This window comes from Vidua macroura, chromosome Z (genome assembly GCF_024509145.1).
Source record: "Vidua macroura isolate BioBank_ID:100142 chromosome Z, ASM2450914v1, whole genome shotgun sequence".
Taxonomy (NCBI): Eukaryota; Metazoa; Chordata; class Aves; order Passeriformes; family Viduidae; genus Vidua; species Vidua macroura.
The window spans coordinates 39,283,829-39,299,904 of NC_071611.1; the positions used below are offsets into that span (position 1 = coordinate 39,283,829).

The following is a 16,076-nucleotide window of genomic DNA, read 5'->3' on the forward strand; positions in this document are numbered from 1 at the left end:
ACATGTGCTGCTGAAGTGAATTTTATCCACAGTAATTCTGTGTTTGGATATTTAGGATGTGTGCTGGTTTTGGCTGGGAAGAGTTAATTTTCTTCTGAGCAGTAAGTGTAGGTTATGTTTTGGCCTTGTGCTGGGAACAATGCTGGTAACACAGGGATGATTTCTTTATTGCTAAGCAGCACTTGCACAGAGCCAAGGCCTTTTCTGCTCTTCACCCCAACCCACCAGCGAGGGGGCTGTGGGTACCAGGGAGCGGGGAAGGGCGCAGATAGGAGGGCCGACCCCAGATGACCGAAGGGACATTCCATACCATATGGCACCATGCTCAATATATAAAGCAGAGGGAGAAGAAGGAAGCAGAGGGGACACTGGGAGTGGTTGTGTTTTGTCTTCCCAAGTCACCACTACGTGTGATTGGACCCAGCTTTCCGGGGGATGGCTAAACACCTGCCTGCCCATGGAGAGTGTGGATGAATTCCTTGTTTGCTTTGCTTCTGTGCACAGCTTTTGCTTTGCCTCTTGCCACGAGCTTTCTCACTTTTACAATTCTCTCCCCCATCCCACTGGTGAGGGGTCAGTGGCTGTGTGAGTCTTGAGTGCAGGCTGGGGTTAAACCATAACATCAGGCCAAAGTCTTGGCTGCTCTCTGGGTTTTGGGCCTTTAAGGAATTTTACATACATCACAAAATGCGGTGACTTTTTGCATTTCCCAGTTGATATCAGAGAAATTTATTTTTCAGATATTACAGTTGGTATTTTCCAGTGTTTTAGGAAGGGCCCAGCTGAGATGATAGTGTTGAGGAGTCTGTGAGTCTAAGGAAAAACATTATGAAGATTGTCACTGTTTTCATTTCCTCTTTCTTTCTGACAGCAAGGAAGGATGGCTGACAGAATTCATACATTCAGGGAGATACAATGAGCATGCTTTAACAGCATAGAGGAAGATCATCTTCACAATCACAAGGTTCGGGATTCACAAGGAGTGAATGGGTTATTAAAAAAAAAAATTCTGAAAATCATATATTCACTCCAAAGTGCTTAGGCTTATCATAGTATCTGAGTTTCACTGCATCATATGGAAGTATAACCTCCTCTTCACATAATTTGAACTGGATAATGTCAAACATGGATTTCTGTTATGAGCAAAAGGCCAAATATTTTAATTTTATCTTTCTAAAATATAGGGAAGAGTGATTCCAGCCATTTTATAATGCCATTCAATAGAAATTAGGAATATGGATGATGATTTTTCAATCTTCTACTCCATTCTCTTGGAATATTTCTATGGAGAAGGAGGTCCAATGCTTTTTCCATCACAGCTGATTTAATCCATTATTCCTTAAATGTTCCCTTCAGTATTGTTGTCAGTATTCCTTTTCTCCTTTTTGGGGAGCATTTCTGATAGTACTCAACTAAAAATCATGTCTGCTCTGGAATAGAATCTGATGAATTCAAGGATAGCTCTTCTTTTGGCTTATACTAAATCTGGTTCTGAACTTGTTAGGACATTTAGTTATGGATTTTTGTGAAAAAGAACTCTCAGGACATGACCTAGAAAAGATCTACCTGAATCAAAACATCCCAAGACATTCTATGTACTTTGTAAGAATCAGTTTTAGAAAGCATAGATTAACATATATAATTTACAGAAAAAATAAAATACTGCCAAGATTTTTTAGATTGTGATAGAAATATTCAACTTGTGAAATCTCTTAAAACCACAAAATGTAAAAATAAAAGAGAGCAGAGAAATATTTATTTTACAGTGTACCACAATACCACAGCAAGATGTAAGAAAATTATGGGCAAACAACAGAGGAATAATTTTAAAGGACAGATTATGCACAAGAGGAAATGCCATAGTTTAAGAAGAACTGTAAAGAGGAAGACAGAAGTAAATAATATCATACATGTTAAATCAAGCTTGTCTACAACAAAATAATAGTCTAGGGTATATTGTAATTTCTATCATTTACTTACAGTAACCCTTTGGTGTAGTTCAGCTTTTGTTTCCTCATCATCTTGCAGCTCATCAGCAATTGAATTAAAATCTGTTTGCCACTGAGATACAAACTCCTGCTTAAGATGTGGACGTTTCAAATAATCTTGAAAATTTTTTCTGTAAATTGCAGTAAAAATAAATTTTGGTTCACAGAATGGCCCATGAAAAATACAAAATGTTAATTTTAATGTAATAAGATATTATTCCTACTTACCTAATATCTGCTGTGTAATGGATTATAGTGTACTGTTCATCCCTTAGACATCTAAGTACAGTTTTGATCATATTCATATATGTATTTTCTACCATTTCCCAGTAAGGTACTAAGAAATCAATTATCTCCTGTGAATTTTTTAAAAACATCAAAATTAATTGATTGGTAATTAATTTATCTGTAGCATTAGCAAATACACAAAAATATTATTTCATGAAATCATATTATTGGGTTTTTTTCACTATGTATTTCTTTTGGTTTACATCTGATTACAGACACTGTACCAACATATACTTTTATCCTGTGAATTTCTTTGGGAAAAAGTGGTAGGTCTCTAAAGGAATGGGAAATCCCAGCAGAATATTCCAGTATTGGTTGTTTTGGATATGCTTATAAAATAAGTGATGATACTGAATGATCACTGAAGTAAGAAAATTTGGTCATTCATAACTGTTTGAGCTCATAAAAATCTAAGCTGACTGCCTAGTGTTGCAGAAGTGATGTTTGACTGACTGTTATGAAATGTAAATAAAGGCCATGGCCAGAGGAAACCCAGTATATGTGAGCTGACTGCAGTTAACAGGAAAAACTGGTAAACATTAGGAAAACAATTACAGAACAAATTCCAAATCATCATTGTCCACCCTTGAAAAATCTGCATCTCAAAAACTGCATACAGTCCCAGCTGCTCCTCTCAAAAAATTTACAGAATTAGAACCGATTATAAGTGGATTGGAGAACAAAAGCAACATTCAGCAAAATGAACATTTAAGAGATGCGTGTCATGTCTTCAATGCCCTCAGAGGTTTATTATAGAATTATTATTCATTGTATCTCTCAATATGTGAATTAGTGTCACCGCGAATTAGGGTCACCAAATGATCCAAGCAAAGATCATGGTTTAAAGTGAAGAAACAGAAATATTTTTTCAGAATTAACATAATTATACAAGCTATGTTACAGAGAAGAAAAAGTAAATGGCTTCAAAAAAGCTACTAAACCAACCAAAAAACATAATAATGGAAGAAAAGTTCATTGAGAACTACTAAGCACATGATGAAGATATACAGCAATTTCAGAAAACCCCTAAATTTCAGATCAGTAGAATCTGAATAGATATCCCTGGGGAGAAAATATTAGGAAAAAATATACTAGGAGAAAGATTAGTGCACACTCTCCTCATTCTTACTCTTTGTATAAGACCCAAAACTCACCCTTGTCAGAGAAAGAAAAGTGATCTAGTAAGTTTGTATTAGTATTTCATAATAGTAAAAAGCATTTCTGTTTTGGCAGCTGTGTTCTTCATGATAATTGCAAATAATTAAAAAACAAAATTAATGTTGAGAGTATGATTCCTTATTTTATGTATTTTAGTAGCAACTGTTCTTTGTATATCTATCACAAAGTAATAGCATACCTTTTATTGAAAAATATTGAAAAAAATATTCAATGTGCAAAAGGTTTAGGTAGGACATACATAAAACACAACGAAAAATATATATTGTGATATTTAAGATTTTCAGTCAGGAGTTAGTGTACCTGGGGAAGTGGTTCGTCTACATAAATCCATTCATCTGATCCTGGTTCAATCATTGGTGGTGCCTCAGGAAAGGGAGAAGACTGATCTATAACTGGTAAAACCTCTTCTTCTTCATCTATGACTGGTAAAACCTCTTCTTCATCTGTAACTGGTAAAACCTGTTCTTCTTCTGGTGCTATTTCTTCAGCAGACCCTTGATACAAATGTGCAATTAGTACTTCCAAATGTATTTTAAGTATCAATAAACAGAACTAGACATCTCTGCTACTCTCACAGGTTCAAAATAATGGAACAGATTCACTGTTTCTTTACTCAGGTATTGTTCATCAAAAATATATTCATGAAATCAGCAATTCTCAAGAAAGATTTTATCAGTTAACACCTAAACAAACTCGACATCCATAAATCCAAGGGCCATGACAGGATGCATCCCCAAGTGCTGAGGGAGCTGGCATACATAATAGCTAGCCGGCAGACATGAGCTCTCAGCTCATGATCATGTCTGAAGGGCCATGGAGATCAGGAGAGGTGTCTGAGGACTGGAAGAAAGCAAATGTCACCCTGGTCTTCACATCAGGCAAGAAGGAGGACACAGGGAACTACCAGTCAGTCAACTTCACTTCAATCCATGGAAAGGTGATGAAGCCCATCATTCTGGAGACCATCTCTATCCATATGGAAGACAAGAAGCTGATCAGGAATAGTCAGCATGGATTCACTAAAGGGAAAACATATTTGACTAACCTGATACTCTATTCTGCTAATATGAGCCTAATAGTGAAGGACCACTTGGAAGCTATGAACATAGATATGAAATTAAACTTTATTAATTGACCCCAGGTATTATTTTTCCTTAGAGAGTAAATAGCCCTTAAATACTTCTATATTACAGCTGGAGTCTAACTAGAAAATCTTCACTCCATTTACAATAGGAATTTTGCTGTTGAATCTAGCAGGGCCATTAATTATATAACCAGCACATAAAAGAAACCTATGAACTAGAAACTTTGCACAGGAGTAGTGGGATAAACTTTTACTGTCACAAGTACTTTTCAAGTTTGCTTTTTTTTTCTTTTGGTGATAGAAGACAAATGAAGATCTTGTCATAATAGTTATGAAAAAACCTGGTTAATTAGAGGTCACTATTAAAGGTTTACATTATGCATTTGTCACCCTGGATGTTTCATCTGGTGTTTTTGTTTGTTGTTTGTTGTTTTTTTTTTTTTTTTTTTTTTTTTTGTTATTTTTTGTTATTTTAAATTATTCCTTTTTTTCTAGGTAATAAGGAGGAAAAATGAAACAAAGATGTACCAAAATTAATTGTCAAAACCACTTCTACTTATCCATATTTTTATGCTGCTACTGATATATGATATATGATACTGACTATATGTTCATAATAGCAAATTATACTTTCTTATACAATTATGCTATCCCATAGATGAAGATGCTGGCTGTTATTTTTAAACCAGGAAGAAACGACTGAATTTAATGCCTTAATTTTTATGTGAAATTGGTCCATATACTCTGAAAACATGAAAGCACAACAGAAAAATTCAGGGTTCTGATGCAGTTATCACTAACTGGCAAATCCTCAGATTTTTTCAGGGGCAGCAAAAATGTAGGTTGACATATAATTTTATGTAGTAATTTTATTACTATATTAGTAATCATTAGTGTTAATTATAAAAAAACAGTCTTTTGTTACTGAATTCTATAAAGGAAGACTATGAAAACTTACTTCTATTCTGATTTTTCACAATTTCTTCTATTATAATTTCCTTCACTGTTTCACACATAAGAGCTTCTTCTGTCTCTGCATTTACTTTCACTAGATTGTTTTGATGGACTGAAAACCATTTCTCTAATTTTGGCCATGTCTTTAGGAAGCCTGAAATTCTACAACAATCATATCAAGGTATGAAATTAAAACCTAACTAACGGAAAACAAAACATTTTCTAAAATTGATAACTAAAAGAAAAAGCAGATCATCTAATTTAACACTGAAACAACTCTACCCACATCAACACCATCATTTTATATATAAGAAAGTTTTCAAAATTCTATTGATAACTAAAAATTTATTTCTTACTCTTTCATGTCACAAGCTATATTTACTTTCTAATATCACAATTAAACCAATAGTAATACACAATATAATAATCTGAAACAGTTACAAGTATCAAATATTCAGAAGAAAGAACTGTTCTTTATTTTCCTTTTTGTGTAAAGTTAAACATCTAGTGATTCAATTTAAATTAGAAAACTAAGTTGTTTTTGTAAATGTAGAAGTGGAAAATAACATGTTACAAAATCTCTAACTCAAATCAAGTGTATTTCATTTAACAGCAGTCACATGTGTGACAGACCTCAGATATAAGTGTACACATATATATACAGAATGTATACACATAGTTTATGCAATATATACCTGAAAACTAAATTCTCCTTGGAACAATACCCTGGAAAAGCAAAACACAAGAATTCTTATTTTCCAGGAGAATTTATATTGTGCAGAAAATGAAAATATCCTTTAGGCTCCACATTATAGAAAGATCTAAGTAAATTCCTAACATTAAGCATGTAAGTGTTGTCCTGGATCACATAAGAGATTCAGATCAGTTATATGCCTATATCTGGCTGAAGTGTTATTTTTGTACTTCATATAACTTACCTATGTAGCACCTGCTCCCTGGCCAAGTTAATCTTCTCTTGTAGGATTTCGGCATCAGAATTTTGATTGCTGCTCTGTTCAACCTGAGATGCCTTTCTTTTATCTACTGTGTGGAAAACCAATATATAAACATATATTGAAAAAGGCAATTATTTAGACAGTTATTCACCCAAACTAAGATAATCATTATACGAACAAATTCAGCATTCCTTGATCTTACATTTTGTAACTTAAAAGTCGCGTACCAGCCAACACCAACAGGGTGTCCTGCCTCTTCCTCTGTTTAAGTGCACAGCCAATTATAGCACTAATATTTCCTAATGAATGCTTTTCAGCCATAAAAATCTGCAGTTGAAGAGATGGAGCTTTCCTGTGGGCAACTGTTTCAGGCTTATCTACTCTACCAATTAGAAGGTATTTTCCCAATTTCACCCGAAGTACCTACTTTTCACAATGAACAGACATTCCAGTTCATGAAAAGACTCTCTCTTTCTGAGTCTTTAAATTTTAAAAAGCCTTTAATTCATTAGAAATATGCCATTTTAAAAGAATTCTGATTTTTAATTGTTCTGTTGACTCTCTCTATCATCACATTTACATCATATGAAATAAATTCTATTTGTATTTCTGAGATTATATTAAATATAACGACATGTTACAAGCGTTTTGGCAGCACAAGGTCTTAAAATTAGCAATTTTCAAGTGTCTGTAGATTTATCATCACCAGATTTTTAGCAAAAGCTTCAAAATTTTGTCCCATCCTCACTCCTACCCATACATAAAAGCTAAATGTAAATGGTGCTTTAACTGAAGCTATTTGCCATCTATGCACTACAATGAAAACAACAAAGAAGAATCTCCTCGTAATTTGGATAATACATTACACACTCATTAAAAAACTTCTGTTTCACCAAGCTCTTAAACGTGTGGTCTGGAAGTGAAACACCTCTCAGAAAGCCTTTGATGCCTTTGCCTCGGCTGGCCAGAATTGACTTCGATATCTGATCATTCACTGACTAACTGAAGACAAGGCAAAGGCAGTAAACAATAGGGAATTTATTCTGGCACTCTCAGGGAATGAATATTGGCACATCCTTCTGTTTATAATTTCCTTTTTCCCTCTCTAGGTGTGTCTCCTGAAGAAAAATACTATTTACAGACACTCATTTGTAATGCAATATATTCTGCATCTGTTAGAACTTGTAGTTTTTTCCAGCTGCTGTTTTATGTGATATCTAACACTGCCCACTGTGCTATCTCAGCTGCAGTGAGAGTTCAAATACAAAAGAGAGTACAAATACAGAAGAGCATATGCACATGCACTTGCACACTTCTGATCTGCCTTTGACTGAAACAAACAGAAGTATCTGAAATAACCTAGAAGTATTCAAGGCACAATTAACAAAAGTGATACATAAAGTGAGATATACATAAATTGTCCAGTAACGCTATTTTGCATTAATAACTACAACTTACATATATCTGCTTGTCATTTTACTTTGTTAATAGGAGTTGGAAACTTACACTTCACGTTAGCTGCACGTTTCAGTACCAGACTGTCTGAAATATCCAATAATATAGAAACATCAAATGCAGGTGAGGAAGGAGGAAGCTCATTAGGGGCTCTGGGATCTATAGCAAGGGACAGCTTTTCAGAAATTGGATCTTTTGCTTCTACATCAATTCCTGTATAGGATTTTTCAAATAGCTTTGCCTGATTAATTGTCATTGGAAACCCCTCCACAATCCACCCCTTCTCTGGTGGTATTTGGCTAAAAGGAAATGAAGAACCAGAATTACACAGTGACATGATAGCTTAATAATACAACTGAAAGAATAGCTTGCTCTAGCCATCATCCATTCTTAATTCAGTATATTAAATTTCCTAATACATACAGAATATGACAGATATTATTAGACTGTAAAGTAATGGATTTTGAATCAGAAGAAAATAACATCAAGTCTAATTAAAGTGAAAAAAAACCCAGAAACAAAACTATTTTTGCTGTCTTGGTAAATAAAGATTTCAAAACTACTCAATAGAGACTGCTCAGAGGTATAATTTAAGTTTTCTCAAATAACTTTTTTGCTGAAGTAATAAATAGGAAAATCTATTTTATAACTTACAGTATACTAATGGGAGTAATACAACTAAAATTATATTCATGTAGGAACTTAAGTGCTAACTGCGCTTCAGGGTAGTTGAGACAATTTACTGTCAAACAAGAGTAGATAAAACCAAGTATCTATACAATTTCATACGCAATGGCTTCCAATAGGATGTCTACTAGTAATTCATCAGGGACGCTTTTTCCGTTCTTCAGCCATTTCTGTGATGCAGCACCAAGTTGGGCACGTACAGATAGCTGTGGAAGAGTGCAACATATGCTCAGAATGTCCGTAACAATCATTGAAAAGAGTAGTTGAAAAGTGTATGACTCCGCATTTTCTATCACATACCATCTATTTATTTATACTGGGGGTACTGTTATTTATCAATGTTCAATAGTTGGGGGGGTCTATTAAGGAGAATAGTTTTAATTGTAAAAAATGCCTAGTTTAATTCAAATCTCCAGCTGATTTCCATTATTACACTCCAAAAAAAATGCTGGGAAAAAAAAAAAAAAAAAAGAGAGAAACCAAGACTATGAACACCAAGAAATTAAAATTAAGTGTTCTGGTTCTCAGCTTATTCTGATTACCACTACCACTGATTATTTCATACATCAGCACATAAATTCATTAGTTTTACAGGGATTCTTTTATGTCTTAGCTTTGGAAATAATTTTGAATGAGCAGTAGGCCAAAGAAATCACTGTAGAATTAAGCATTTTTAACATATAGAAAAGAAAACTTGTCATGGGATGAATGATCTGCTTGGCAGCAGCAAAGAGAAATACATTTTTGCAACTCAGAAATGTCATAGAAAATACCACATCTTATGTAAAAGTGTGATTTCACAAGAAAACATAGAATTTTAACAAGATGTACAACTCTAAACAACATACAGAGGAACAGATTTTCACACTAAGCCCTTTTCATATTTCAGAAAATACAGAAAACACTTGAACTGATTTCAGTAATTCAGAAGGATGAAAAGGTGTCACCATTTAATTCACTTAACCATTTTAACTAATGTGTTTTTATAAAGTAGAAACTAAAATTGGATTACTAACCTTGGATAGGCCATCCCGACTGTTATTCAATTCAAATTCTTCCTGGGATGGATCCTTTTCAACAGGACAATTGTCTAAAATAGGTTCTAAAATAAAGTTTGATGATGCTATTACTATCAAATTCATTATTACAGATAAAGAATAAAAGTACATGGCTTGTTATTATTCTTTGAACAAATCAATACAGAAGGTACATAAAATTGTTAGAATCATAGGAGCATTGAGAAATTCAGGTTGGAAGCAACTTCTCAATGTCACTTAGTTCAAACAGAACCTTCAGCTCAAAGTGGCATCAGTTATAAGGTCAGACCAGGTTTCTCAGTTGTTTACCCCATGTGATCTGGAAAACCTACAATGACGGAGACTACACTACCTCTCCAGGAAATTTGTTTCAGTTTTTGGCTGTCCTCATGGGGAAAAGGACTTGTCTTATGTCTAGGCAGAGGAGAAACGAAAAGGGCTTTTGCAGATCTCTCCACAAAAGGAGGGCTGGGGAAAATGTCTGCGGGGACACGCAAAAGACTGAGACACACAGGAAAATTTGTGCAGCAAGAAATACTTACCTCTGGTGGGTTCTGTTTGGAGCTCCTCTAGAAGATTCGGTGGTGAATTCGGTAAGTTCTCCTGGGCCTTGTATCAAGTATGACAGGAAATGGATTAGAATGAAAATTACATCTTACAGAAAAAAACAAGCCTGTAAATTCAAGCTGATTCTTCCAGTCTTACCTGTCAAAACTTAAAATTAAATGTGAAATGGAGTAAAAAAATTCAAACATGTTTTTTTTCCTTACACATTTAATTCTACCTGTTAGAGCCAAGAAAAAACCTAGGGAATATACTTACCTCATTTTGTTCTCCAGAAGTCTCTGCTTCCTGTGAAATTATGCTGGGTTCACTTTTCATTTCATTATTAAGAAAAGCTTCAATGGCCTCCTGAACCAGAGTACCAACAGATAGTACCTGAATATTGCAAACTAATACACAAAAGTATTAGATAGCTACAATATGAGTTGAGTATACATACAGAGAAACTATTACAAGCAGCTAAATTAATTATTTAATTTGGGCTTCTAATGTAAGATGTTTTCACTCTTTCTTCTTTATAACTACTTCACAGTATTTATCGACAATCACATAGCTGTCTTGCTAGTCTCTTCTAAAGCTAGTATCTCCAAAGTAGTTTACCAAAAGCATTTTCCAATTCTCAATGAAGAAGTATTAACATCACATTGCAATATTAATATTACTTTCAAGTTCCAGTGTTTCTAACTTTATTTTGGAATATAACAAAGGAATAATATGCAACCAACCCCAGCAAAATACAGATGCATCTGAGGTTCAAGAATAATTAATGCAAGGATTTGCCCAAACAATTTTAATTTAAGAGTGGGATTTTAACACAAACATTTTAAAGAATTTTAGGCAAACAACCAACCTCTACCTTTTTCAACAAACTTTGCACAAGTAGTTTTTCCACTAAACATTTTTCCCAAAACACATCCCTTGATGGGAAATGAAGGAAATTCACGTGAAGATTTGGGTTTTGGAGGATAGAACATTTCCATCAGTCTACGAAGCACATGACCCAATATGTTATTATTAAGGGGAGGTTTGTTTTCACTGTTCTCTTCAGTTGGGCTCCACTTCCCTGTCATACTCTGTATAAATGACAAAGTAGCAAATCTCAATATTGCTATAATCTTGCCTTCCATATTTCTATGTACTTATTCACATAAAAAATACATAAAATAATGAAATTTGAATAGCACTCAATAATAACATAATTTTTAGAACAGAACCTCATTAAAACCTATAATAATGTCATAATCAATAAATATTTATTGATATTCACTAATAACTAGCTGAGAGACAAGTACTTAAATGAACATTTTCCTAGATTTTGTGATTCTGCCTCTGGATGGATGCCATAGAGAAAATACAACAAAAGGTTCATGAGTTAAGGACACTAAGAGATCACTCACCTGTTACCATTATGGGCAAAATAGACTCAACCTGGGGAAAGTGGTTGAATTTATTATGAATCAAAATCAGAGCAGGATAGGGAGCACTAAAACAAATCCAACAAACACCACCCCCTAGCCCTCCCTCCTTCCCAGGCTAAACTTTATTCCAAATTTTGTAGCTCCTCTTGCCCAGCAGAGCAGGAGAACAGGGAATGGAGGTTATGTTAAATTCATCATGTTGGTTCTGCTGCTGCTTTCTCCTCAGAGAGGAACCTTCATCTACTCCAGCATGTGGTCCTTCCCATGGGAGCCAGTCCTCCATCAATATATTCAGCCTGAGTCCTTCTCATGGGCTACAGTTCACAAACAGCTCCAGCTTGGTCCCTTCCATGGGGTACAGCCTTCCAGGAACAGGCTGCTCCACGGGGTCACAAGTCCTGCCAGCAAACTTGTTCCAGCATGGGCTCCTCTCTCTATGGGCCACAGATCCTGCCAGGAGCCTGCTCCAGCACAGGTTTCCTGTGGAGTCACAGCCTCCTTCAGGCACATCCACCTGCTCCAGTGCGGGGTCCTCCAGGGCTGCAGATGGATCTCTGCATCACCATGAGCTTCCATGGGTTGCAGTAGAATCTCAACAACTGCACATGGAGCACTTCCTCCTCGTCATTCACCACTGACCTCAGTGTCTGCAGAGTTGTTCCTCTCACACCTTCTCACTCTTCTCTGACATCTGCACAAAATCTTTATTTTCTTCTTAAATACTTTATCACAGAGGTGTCACTGCTATCCCTGGTTGGCTCAGCCTGGGCCAGTGATGGGCCCATCCATTGACTCAGTCGGACATGGGGGAAGCTTCCAGCAGATTTTCAGAAAAGCCACCCCTGCAACCTTCTACTATCAGAACTTTGCTGTGTAAATTTAATACAGATTCCTATATCACTTTTTAAATTCCATAAACATGAAAAATAATTTCACCAATACTATAGAACTAATCAGTAGCAGACTTTTGTATTAGAAATACACTATCCTGATATTCTGCATTCTAAAATTGGGCAACATTATTGCCCAGTATCACTTTTAAATCTCTGAAAATTTAATGAATAAAGATTTCAAATATATGTATTTGCCTAACATACATTCAATAGAGAGAAAAAAATCAAACCAAAGCCAACAACTCAAATAAATTCAAACATCATTAAGGGAAGGAAATACTGAGTAGAAATTTCCAGTTCATCTATCCTGAGATAAATATAAATTTAGCAGTTGTATGATTTACTAAGTTTTACTAGTAAACATCATTTTACTGACAATCATACTGGAAGAATGAAAGAATGTAGTCCAAGGAATGGAACACAGAACTGTACTTTTACTCTATCAGTTTCATATCTTATAGCACTAGGAAAGTCCTGCTGTCCTGGAGTTTATGCTGTGAGACGCTAAAAGATATTTTAGTATGCAGAATAATACTAGTCCTGTATTAATATTCATCTGGTTGGAGGATATTAAACAACTGTTTGGAAATGTGTGGACTAATAATATTTCCAATTAGATTCTAGTTTGTCACTGCATTTTGGGTGCACAACAAAGCTTTGAAGGCAAAGTCAGAGGTTTCAGCCAGGAACATTCCAAGCAGGAAAAAAGGAAGAAAAAACTGGTTCACAATGAGACTAGTAAAGCATGGGAAAAGATTGTAAAGATGGGAAAAGAGAGTCTGTGAAATCTCTGCCCTTGGAATAATTGAAAGTTGACCAAATGATGCTAAGCAACCTTACTTGACTCAGAAGTTGGCCCTGCTTTAAGCAAATGACCTTCACAAACCTTTAATCCAAACAATTGTGTCATTCTAGAAATGAAATATTTCATCCCCATCAACAGAAGTGAACAATGCTAAAGTTCTACTCAAAGATAATGCTTTGAACTCATGTTCTGGCTAGAATATGCAACATTTTCCTGAATTTACTATCTGAACCACTTATTGCCATAGCATACATTCTTCTAGTAGAACACGACCAATGCTGAGTTTGAACACATCTGCTAGGCAGAAAAAACCAATTTAATTATCAGTCTAAAATAAATTTAAATGAAAATTAGATGTCACTTATTTTTAATCAGTAAAAACAAATAAAGTAAATATTTTTGGGTTGCACCATATCCCCTCTCTATCATCTCTCAGAAAACATACTTCTTCATGTGTAATTGAAAAGACATCCTTAAAAAAACCCAAATACTTTCACTATCTGAATAATTTTTCTTTAAACCTATAGGTAGAGATGGATCAGTTGCTTTAAATTCTATTAGACCTCTAGAAAAAAAATAATTCCAAGTGGAATGGGTTCCCTCACTTTACCTTGCTCTTTTAACCTGAAAATTGCTAGACTGTACCTGTCATGATGTAAAATAGTTTACCTGTCAGAAACAAGTTTTCAGGCATCCAGGTGGGAGTTATGTAACTCCTGGTCAATACTTTTGAATGAAACCAGAAATTATTTGAGCAGTACGTACTGCTATGCTTGGTTTTCGGCTATTGTATTAATTTATTAAGTCATTAGCCACAATTTATAACATGGTAGTTTAAAAAAATATTCTCACAATAAAAGGTAATGTGCAGTGGACTGATGGCACTGCATTTTCTTGTTTTATCAAATACATTTGACACTTTTAGCTGGTATGTCTAATGTCGGTAACGTATTCTTGAGAGATGCCAAACTGCCTGTCCTGGCAGGACAAACATTTTGTTTCACAAATGTTATGAAAATCTGCACAAATGTTGTGAGAATGACCTGCCAACAAATTTTTATCTAGAAGCAATACTTTGAAAGAATTAGCTGTTCATTTAGGTTTTTAGAAGACATAAGTATGAACTGGTGCCAACAATTTCACATGTCATATGAAGCCAGTTTTTGAATAATGATTCAATAATAATTTGAACAATGATTCAGAAAGGCATAAAACTAACAAAATCTGGGAATAAATTAATTATTAAATAATATTAAATAGCCTGTCAGGAAAAAAGAGGCTTTAAATGTGTCAATAAATTTTTGTGACATTCAGTGATGTTACACTTAGAGAAGATTACTGAGATTTCATAATGTAAACAAAAATATGACTGAAAAATTTTTTTTCATTAGTACTCTCTGTTTCCTGCCTGTCTTTTATGTCCTCTTTGCTGTCTTTGTGCATAGTTCTTTTTTCACCTAATAAAATAATCACAAAATTCATACATGAGTTGGCATGCTGTGAATAAGGACCTTATAAAGAGATAAATCAGAAAAGCATATGTTAAAAATGAAGCCACAGTAAATTGAGCTTTCAGGCATTCATCACTTAAACTCATAATGAACATCTATACTCACTGCAAAACAAAAATGTACGAAGTGGCTCAGGATGTGGATAAAAATCAAACATATATTGTAGTTATAAATCCCCAACAGGAAAAAGACTGGGTATTTGCCATGTTTTTGTCACATTCTACTCACCAGGCTATTTGAAAAGCGTAAATATGTAGTGGGATTTATCGAATATAGTCATGAATATAATTTTGAAAAAAAACTGTACAATAGATTTTAACAAGGAACTATCAACCCTTAATCTTCCAATTTAAAATAACATTGACATATTAAAAAGTTGATGAAGTTAATATATCCTGAAAAATATTTACTTGTATTCTAACAGAAGACTAAGAAAATTGTCAGCCATTTTTAATGATTTCCAAAAAAGGTTAATGTATTAAAACAGATAATTTACTCAAACCAATAAATTTTGTTAGAGAGCTTTCACTCAAAATTGCTGAAATTAAGAGTTCAGGTTTTGTAACATGTCTAGTATTTCATTTTACTCCTTTTACTGGTTACTTTCTTTTGCATTTTCCAATCTGGTAATATTAATTATACCTTTAAATTCCAATTAGCTGAAAATTCACTGCATTGCAATTAACATACTGGTCCTACAACTCAAGAAAAATAATCAAGGTTATATATAAATATAGAATTATAACTGCTACTAACATCAAATATTGTTTTCATATAAAAACATCAGGCAATGAAAAGAAAATGCTTGTCTAAATTTGACAGAAGCCAGTAACAGAACAAAATGCAAGATCATAACTTGAAGTTTATGATTATGACAAAGCAAGGTGTATTATCTTCCATTATGCCATAGCAGTTGGGTGTACCTTGTATTCACCATAATCTTTTTCATCTAACAGACTCAATTTATTCAGCTCTACAAGTTGTTCTGGGCTAGGTTCATCTGGCAAAGGTTGAATTGAGGCTTGTTCATATATTGGTTTTCCATTTAAAAAAAATTCCTTCCAATCCATCATCAGTTTTAGTGGAACACAGCTGCATAAAAATGAAAAAAGGAAAAATGAAAAAAAAAAGAATTTTAAACCAAAAATTAGAGGGTTGGATATTTGACAATAGTGTATCCAAATTTATAAGAATTCCAATCACGAAACAAGCATATGCTAAACTAGTTATAATTTATAATGCATCCTGTAATTACTA

The 16,076-nt window shown here is 34.3% G+C and overlaps 2 protein-coding genes across 6 annotated transcripts in view; one reads left to right on the forward strand and one right to left on the reverse strand.

Moving 5' to 3' along the window:
* LMBRD2 (LMBR1 domain containing 2) overlaps nt 1-16,076 on the forward strand; it is a 179,622-nt gene that overhangs the window by 151,114 nt on the left and 12,432 nt on the right. The window lies entirely within an intron of this gene.
* Nucleotides 1-16,076, reverse strand: part of SPEF2 (sperm flagellar 2) — a 74,455-nt gene that overhangs the window by 37,147 nt on the left and 21,232 nt on the right. For all 5 annotated transcript variants that reach the window (XM_054002416.1, XM_054002415.1, XM_054002414.1 and 2 more), the window contains exons 9-20: nt 15,743-15,911; nt 11,049-11,265; nt 10,451-10,581; nt 10,171-10,237; nt 9,608-9,693; nt 8,694-8,797; nt 7,956-8,203; nt 6,432-6,537; nt 5,498-5,655; nt 3,756-3,949; nt 2,217-2,344; nt 1,981-2,119 (exon numbers count right to left, since the gene is read on the reverse strand). In XM_054002416.1, coding sequence (XP_053858391.1) covers nt 1,981-2,119; nt 2,217-2,344; nt 3,756-3,949; nt 5,498-5,655; nt 6,432-6,537; nt 7,956-8,203; nt 8,694-8,797; nt 9,608-9,693; nt 10,171-10,237; nt 10,451-10,581; nt 11,049-11,265; nt 15,743-15,911 — 1,747 coding nt within the window. The remainder of the gene's footprint in view (nt 1-1,980; nt 2,120-2,216; nt 2,345-3,755; nt 3,950-5,497; nt 5,656-6,431; nt 6,538-7,955; nt 8,204-8,693; nt 8,798-9,607; nt 9,694-10,170; nt 10,238-10,450; nt 10,582-11,048; nt 11,266-15,742; nt 15,912-16,076) is intronic.